Below are 8,507 nucleotides of genomic sequence, written 5' to 3' on the forward strand. Positions count from 1 at the left end.
CTAAGCTGGAAGGACATGATTTCCACCATGCAAATTATGTATAAAACAGAGGAAGATCTAAGATTATTAGGCCAAAATGGGCAAATGCCCCCTCAAAAAAAAAAAAAAAAATATATATATATATATATAGAATTTTCCTCATTTTCCAAACTAATTATGAAAATGCCCTTGTTTTGAAACTCAATTTTTAGACAATCGAGTTATAACAAATTGAAAATTAAAAAAAAAAAAAAAATTCTAGAGCCCTATAGTGGCGTTTTAAGGAGCCCTATAGTGGTGTTTTAAAACCCTATAGCGGAGTTCCATGCAAATTTTTTTTTTTTTTTAATTGCCCCATATCTATAGATTATAGTGACGTTTTAAGGATCCTATAATGGCGATTTGAAACTCGATTTTTGGACAATCAAGTTATAACAGGGGCATTTCCCTAATTAGTTTGGGAAATGGGACAAAATGCTAGCTTTTTTTTAATAAAAAAAAAAAGGGCAAAAACCCATTTTCTCCGAGATTATTATTTTATTCTTTCTTTTTCTTTTCCCCTCAATACATCCAAAGACAATATGTAAGGAAATATTTTTCTAGCATGTTTCCTTTCCTTTTCTCTTTAGTTTTATAACCCTTTTCCTTTAAACACCATTCTCATTAATCAAACCCTTGCAAGTTTCCCTCCTTCATCTTCTTCTATTTATTTATTTTTTATTTTTCAAATCATTTTAAACCCTTGCAAGTCACAGAAAAACACACACAACCGCGAAAATGGAAATCCTGTTTTTAATTTTCTCAAAATCAGAAATTATATATATATCCTTTCAATATATATATACATATGGGTAAAAGTAAATGGTAAAAACCATCCTAAACCCTCTCAAATTGCAATTGTCTTTGCCCTCTAAAAAGTAAAAACCCAAAAAAACACCAAACCCTTTTCTCGTCTCTCATTGCTCTCACTTAAACCCCAAACCCCACAAGCACAAACACACGCAGAGATTCACACAAAGAGACAGACAGAACCTCAAAAACTCTCCAACAATGAAAAAACCCAAATCCAAACAATTCCGCAACAAACTCCGCGTCTCAGAAAGAGAAACAATCAAGCTCCTCGACTCATGGATCCAATCCCAGAAACCCGACTCCGGCTCCAACCCCATGTCTCTGCCTCCGCTGCCTTCCAACTCACCTATTGGCTGCCTCGGCGGCGACTCGTTCTCGCGCTACGCCGGTGCCACGCGGTTTGACCAGCTGCCCTTGTCGAAGAAAACCGTGGATGGTCTTCGTGATGCTGGGTATGTCGAGATGACCGATGTTCAGAGGGCTACTCTGCCTCACGCGCTCTGCGGAAGGGACATTCTCGGCGCCGCGAAAACCGGGTCTGGAAAGACTCTGGCTTTTGTTATTCCGGTGAGTTTTGCTTTTTTGCTTTTTTGTTTTTTGGGTTGTTGAATTTTAATGAGAATTGAGTTTGTGTGGAAATAATGGAATTTGGTTGGGAGTGAGAGAAGTGTGAGTTTTGTAGGTTGTGGGAATTTTGGGTTTTGTTTGGTTGCTTAGAAAATGTGGGAAAAATAGGGGAATTTTAGTTGAGAGTGAGAAGTTTGAGTTTTGTGGGGTTTGTTTGATTGGTGAAAACGTGTGAGGAAATGATTGATGGAAGTGGACTAGAGAGGAAATTTTGTGTTTTGTTTGGTTGGTGAAGAAGTGTGAGAAAAGAGTGGAATTTAATTGGGGGCATCTTTTGTCTCGGGCTGAATAGCATGAAAATAACCAGTGGGAAGAAGGCTTTCATTTTATTTTTCCTTATGATTTAGTTCTTATAATTTTCTTTAGCATGCTAGTTCTTTTGTATGTTTGAATTTTCATTTGTATGTTGTGTGTATATATACATGTGTGTTCTTGTGCTCAATTGTTATGTTGATTTTAGGTTCTGGAGAAGTTATATAGAGGGACATGGGGACCTGAGGATGGTGTAGGGAGCATCATTATATCTCCCACACGGGAATTAGCAGGCCAACTTTTTGATGTGTTAAAAACTGTAGGAAAGCGCCATAATTTTAGTGCTGGCCTTCTAATTGGTGGTCGCAAGGATATTGACACAGAGAAGGAGCATGTAAATCGGCTCAATATTTTGGTTTGCACTCCTGGTCGGCTTCTTCAGCACATGGATGAGACTCCAAACTTTGAATGTTCCCTGCTTCAGGTCACCATTATATTTTCTTCCTCATCTTTCTTTTCCTGTTTTGGTGACAGTTTTTTTTTTTCCTGTTGTTTTTTGTCTGTTATTTCCCATACCAAAGTCATTGCATTATAAGAAAGAAATTTGCTAAAATTCTGTTTTATAAATCCTCGTGCCTTGTCCTTTCAAGTTGGTGATGTGTCTCTGCCATCCCTGCTTGTTGTAAGACTTGGCTTCAATATAGCTTTATCCTCCCTTTGTATTAATTTTCTTTTGGCACTAAGTCACTCCTTTGGTTTGGAGGTTTGCCCTTTTTTCAATCATCCTAATTTACAGATCTTTTTTTGGGAACAAGGCTGCTTACTCTTCCACTTCCTTGTTTCACCTCTCTCTCTCTCTCACATGCACACACACATACATGCACACGAACACGCGTGCGCGCGCACACACACAAGCACACACTTTTGCAAGCGTGTCCTCGCACTTGCATGTGCACACATGTTTCAAGTATTGGTTATTTAGCTTCTCATTTGGGTGGGAATTCCTGGCCAGGAAACAGGTTTTGGTTCTTGATGAGGCAGATCGTATTCTTGATGTTGGATTCAAGAAGGCTTTAAATGCTATCGTGTCACAACTACCTAAGAATAGACAAACCTTGCTATTCTCAGCAACTCAAACAAAGTCAGTTCAAGATCTTGCAAGACTCAGTTTGAAGGACCCAGAGTATCTCAGCGTGCATGAGGAGTCTGTAACTTCCACTCCCAACCTCTTGCAGCAAACTGCAATGGTTGTTCCTCTTGACCAAAAGTTAGATATGTTGTGGAGTTTCATAAAGTCACATCTTAATTCAAAGATCCTAGTGTTTCTTTCAAGCTGTAAACAGGTAACTTAGCATCTTTTATTCCTTTAATAGAAATCATGTCTTGTTGAATAAAGCCAATCTAAAAGTGTGGAACTTAGGGTTTGTATAGTTGTTTGAGGCCAATACGAGCCCCCTTACCTGTTGGTTGACCAGATAAGATGATTTGGCTTATTCATGGTTGCTGCCCAGTTTTGGGCAGGGGCAGTTTGATATTTTATATGTGATTGATTTTTTCAATTCTTGTTCACATTTTTTTTTTCCTGAACACCAAATTGTTAAATTGTTTCGCTCCACAAAAATCAAGTGTTCATGGCACAAAACATTACATTTATCTTGGCTGTATCTATAGTACATATACTCACATAGCTTATGAATGCGTTGGTTTGGGTACAGTTGTTGAAATGTTACCTAATTTAAAAATTATCATTTTTTTGCATTGAAGAACTATATGTATAGTTTCATAGATAAAATCTGATTATGGGAGATTAGATAGTAATACAATTAAAAGTCAATACATTGTAGGATTTGACAATTATGATTGTTTTATACATTTTTTATAAGTAATATATTTTATTAAAGAAGAGGAGCTACGTCATGTACACAGGAAATCTACACAAGTACTCCTAAGGAGTTGAATAGAAAGAGTTTCTCTTTTTTGTGTAATAGCCTAATAGGAAGAGGTTATACAAGGACCTTTGGGATGTTAACATTTAACTTGTCTATTATATGTAGGAGCATGCATTTACACTTTTTTGTCAATATCCGTGTAATTTAGGGGTCTTACATGCAAATGTTTATGTAAGAGTCCAAGTTGAGTTGGTATGTCTTTGATGGTTTTCCAGTCCACACCATGCTGGATCAATTGGCTAATTGGCTTAGTTCATTTAGCCTATATCTAGATAAGCACTTCACCACATCCTTGGTTTTCATGTTCTTCAATTAGTTCTCATATTGATGTTTCTCATTTATGGTTTTCCCTTATCTAGATGGCCTTCTATTAGAATTACCTTTTAATGCCTGGTCCATTTTTTTATTAATTTATATACTCGTTTTCATTATTGTTGCTAAGGATGAATGGCTGGTACTTTTAGGTCAAATTTGTCTATGAAGCATTTAAGAAACTGCGTCCTGGGATACCCTTAAAGTGTCTTCATGGGAGGATGAAGCAGGGGAGAAGGATGGGTATATATTCAGAATTCTGTGAGCAGCGTTCAGTTCTCTTCTCGACCGATGTGGCCTCGAGAGGCCTTGATTTTAACAAGGCAGTCGATTGGGTTGTCCAGGTAATTTAATTTGGTTGTTCAAATAAGCTTGTGTGTGCATAAGACGAAACAATTCTTTTTCTTGTTACTAAGGTGTTAGAAATTTTTTATCGTATTTCTGTAATTGGTTGTTCAAATAAGCTTGTGTGTGCATAAGACAACAATTCTTTTTCTTGTTACTAAGGTCTTAGAAATTTTTAATCGTATTTCTGTAGGTGGACTGTCCAGAAGATGTTAAAGCTTACATACACAGAGCTGGTCGCACTGCTCGCTATCATTCTGGAGGGAGGTCTGTTTTATTTCTGATGCCCTCAGAAATGAAAATGCTTGAAAAATTACAAGCACAAAAAGTACCCATACAATTTATTAAGGTAGACGGCCTTATTTGCAAAGTCTATCGTAGATAACCAATATACTTTGGCTTCCTTTTGCTTATCTAGTTAATATATATATGTATGTATGTACTTATTTACTTCTTCCTTTTTCTCTTCGGTGGCTCAACATATTTGACTGGGATTCTTAAGAGAATACTTGCTCATGTAATGATTGTTTAAATTCATTTGTTTGCTAACCTTGCTGTTATAATTGCTTATTTTTCAGGCAAACAAAAAAAGACTACAACCTGTTTCTGGGCTGTTGTCAGCATTACTAGTTAAGTATCCAGATATGCAGTATCAGGCCCAAAGAGCCTTTGTGACATATTTGCGGTCTATTCATATTCAGAAGGAAAAAGAAATTTTTGATGTGACAAAACTGCCTATTGATGAATTTTCAGCATCATTGGGTCTCCCAATGACTCCGAAAATCCGTTTCTTGAAGCAGAAAAACAAGTCAAAAACAGCATCAGAGACAATTTCTCTTCCTGCATCTGAAAACTCTGACAGGGAGAATCTGCTGGAGATTCCCAAAGAGATGCTAGATATCGGTGATATAGATGAAGAGGAAATGGACAAAGCTTTTCTTCTAAAGCAGGATACACCAAATGAGGAAGAGGAGAAAATAAGTGAAATCACAGATGCTAGGTACATTGCTTTTCTGTAATTATTTATATAGAGTTTTTATACAGATATATTAACACTAAGATCACCATACAATAATGATATTTGATAGGAATTAGTAATTACATGCAAATATGCAATTGTGTTGGATGTGTAGTTTTTATTCTATCTAGCTGGTGTTCCTTACAATAAGTGTCATCTAGTATTTTACACAGATCTCTGTCTGTCTTGCGGGAAAAATGTGATGACATGTAATACAAGGCCCAACCCTGTACTTTTGGTGTGCCAAGTGTGCCATCATATGTTATTTTGTTTGGATATTCTGTATTGTTTGTTTGTTTATTGGGTCACCGATGCTATGCTAAAAGTTTAAGATTTACTGTTCAATCTATTGTGCTTTATATGGTTTTCATTAATCTGATTTGAGCTTTTCTATCCTTTCCTTTGTAGGCCTGCAACACGGATTTCAAAGAAGAAGAAGTTAAAAATAAATATCCACAGACCAATGGGTACTAGGCTTGTTTATGATGATGAAGGCAATGCACTACCTCCACTTGCGAGGGTGGCTGAAATAAAGAGTGGCAATGAATCATTTGTGGTTGACCAAGGTATATGGGTCATTCTTGAGCTGCAATTAGTATAAATAATATTCCCGAGGCAGACTTCACTGCTCAATAAGCTCTTGTATCTTTTTCCTTTTTCCTTCTCTAAATTAAATCTCATTGTCTGGCTGAAGCAAAGTAATGCGGTTTCCTTTTCTTTCTCAGTTCTTACCACAGATGTTGTCTTGGTCAACAAATGTGGATGGCTTGGATTTTGAAGCCATCCACGTTTGTTTTTTTTTAAAGCCATCCAAGTTTCCAATCTTTCAAACTCCAAAAGTATGCATAACCTCATTCATCCACGTCAATTCATTGAACCAATGCTTTGTTTGAACATGGTGCCTTGCCGTGCATGTCAATAAAATACAAAGCTGAACTGAATAAATTTCTATCCCAAATGTTGACTATGTTTTGTGCATTTGCTGCTGTTCAAGTGCCCTAATAGATCTCACTGTTTTGCAGGCAAAAAGAATGAGTATTATAACAAGATGAGGGAAGAGATGAAGCAGGTAGACAAAGAAGACAAACTACTAGATCGCCAACGTCGCAGAGAGAAACGTATCAAGCAGAAGATGAAGTTGAAAAGAGGAAGCTTGGAAGAAGAGGATGATGAAGAACATTCTGCATCAGAAGAGGAAGCTACTAGAGACAGACCCCGTAAAAAGTCGAAGAAATATTACAATAGTGACAGTGATGATGGTGAGAGAAAAGAAAATAAGGACTCCTCCTCCTTGGCAGAACAAGAAGCACTAGCACTCAAGTTACTAAATGCCATGCACTCCTAACTTATAGGATATGACAGCATAAGGCTTTTTTCTTTTATCCCTTCATTTTTGGTTAGTATATGGGAGCTTAAGTAACGAGCCTGTTTGAGTATGTCTGTCAGCTTCAAGCCTGAAATTACTTTGGATGAAATAGAGTATTGTGTTTTTGTCTGTCTTCTGTATTATGTGCACGAATATTCTACTTTAATTCGCTGAAGCATCGCACAGAGTCTCTCTCAATGCCATTGCCAGCAGGCAGGCATGGATCAGGGATTCTCAGATCCGCCTGTACCTCGGTTGAATTGTGAAAAAATTGAAAAATGAAGTCAATGAAAATGCTGAAAAGATATAAAAATTTGATGATTTTCTTCTTCAGTTCATTATTTCTAACATCACAGAGAGAGAGAGAGAGAGAGAGAGAGAGAAGGGGGGGGGGGGGGTGTAATTTGCAAAGTAGCATGAGTTTGCCACACTATGTTGTTAGTTAGCAAGAATTGGAAAGAATTGAGGAGATTAGCATCTTGAGCCTTTGAGGCTCGAGTTCAGCAAAGAAATTGAGCCACAAAGACTCGAGTTTTGATTGCTAACGTGGAGATGTTTTTGTCACATGGAACTTGAGTCTTAAAGACTCGAGTTCTGTAGAAGAACAACAACAAAGATGACGATGAAGATGAAGAACCAAAAATGAAGGAAAAAGTACTAGATCTGAAGACCTCTGTGGAGAACGTAGATCTGAAGAAGTAGAATAGGGGAAGAAGAAGAAGAAGCATGGGATGGAGGAGAGAAGAATAGGGAAAGAAGAAGAATCGCGGGCTGGAGGAGAGAAGAGGGAGAAGAGAACAAGAACAGGCGTTGGAAAAGTAAATGATGGAACTTGAGTCTTAAAAACTTAACTTGAGTCTTAAAAACTTAAGTTTCACGTGGATTTTTTTCCACATTAGTTGCCACAATTTACAACTCGAGTTTTAAAAAACTTGAGTTCTATCTTGAAACTCGAGTTTTAGATATTCGCGATCCTGTTTGGTTGTGTGGTTCTAACACACATTTTCACATTTTATACAACTTTATACACATTTCAACACACTTTTTCATCCACAAGTATATCAAAAACACTCAAACAACATTACTTAAACTCCTCTACCAAATGGGCCTAAATGCTAGTTTGCTGAATGGTTTTGCAAACTAGACAACTAACTAAAAATATTATAAAAATGAAACTAAAAGCAAAAATAATTCATCGGAGGAGCTTTATAGTGTTCTTGTACAGTCAACATTGAAACGGATGAGTTTAAAATATTTAATTCTTAATCAATTCTTGAGCTTATACTAGATGATGCTTCGAAAAAAATGATATGAATTTAGCATAGGTGTGATGCATGCGTGTAAAAAGATCTACTATCTTCATCAATTTTAGAGATATGATGTTTCTTTAAAATATATTTTAATTACGAGTGTTAGGGGCTAGATTACAAGTTAGTGTTTTTTTTTAGCTTTTATGTAATTTAAAAAAAAAAAAAACACACTTTTTTTTTTTTTAATAAAGTATAAGCATACTTCGCAACAAATTTTTAACAAAAAGCTAAATATGTTGTTCATTAACGGAAACGTTTGTAGAAACAGAATGGCAAAAGATACAAGATGGGGGTCAACGTTTATTAATGTTTTCTGTTTATTAATGTTTTCTGAATGGGCAAAACTTATGTACAGTACCTTAGGTGCAGTACATTAGGTTCCCCTCTTAGATTTAAGCCATGTGTATAAAAAAATACAGCTAAGCAAACGGCGTTACAAGGAATTGCCGTCTCTTTTTTTTATCATTTTCTTTTTCCCTACTTTTTCTCATCTTTTC

The 8,507-nt window shown here is 36.4% G+C and overlaps 1 protein-coding gene across 1 annotated transcript; it reads left to right on the forward strand.

The window, feature by feature from the left end:
• Positions 1-867: 867 nt before the first annotated feature.
• LOC115956426 (DEAD-box ATP-dependent RNA helicase 32) lies at positions 868-7,015 on the forward strand. The gene is made up of 8 exons (XM_031074812.1): positions 868-1,398; positions 1,919-2,194; positions 2,730-3,053; positions 4,124-4,315; positions 4,510-4,665; positions 4,895-5,316; positions 5,743-5,900; positions 6,357-7,015. The coding sequence occupies exons 1-8, from the start codon at positions 1,030-1,032 to the stop codon at positions 6,677-6,679; spliced, it is 2,220 nt and encodes a 739-aa protein (XP_030930672.1). The 5' UTR covers positions 868-1,029; the 3' UTR covers positions 6,680-7,015.
• Positions 7,016-8,507: the final 1,492 nt, after the last annotated feature.

Source organism: Quercus lobata, chromosome 8, assembly GCF_001633185.2.
Source record: "Quercus lobata isolate SW786 chromosome 8, ValleyOak3.0 Primary Assembly, whole genome shotgun sequence".
Taxonomy (NCBI): Eukaryota; Viridiplantae; Streptophyta; class Magnoliopsida; order Fagales; family Fagaceae; genus Quercus; species Quercus lobata.

Coding starts and splice junctions, on each gene's coding strand:
- LOC115956426 (XM_031074812.1), top strand. CDS start 1,030: ATGAAAAAACCCAAATCCAAACAATTCCGCAACAAACTCCGCGTCTCA. Junction 1,399..1,918: donor CTCTGGCTTTTGTTATTCCG/GTGAGTTTTGCT, acceptor TGTTGATTTTAG/GTTCTGGAGAAGTTATATAG. Junction 2,195..2,729: donor TTGAATGTTCCCTGCTTCAG/GTCACCATTATA, acceptor GCCAGGAAACAG/GTTTTGGTTCTTGATGAGGC.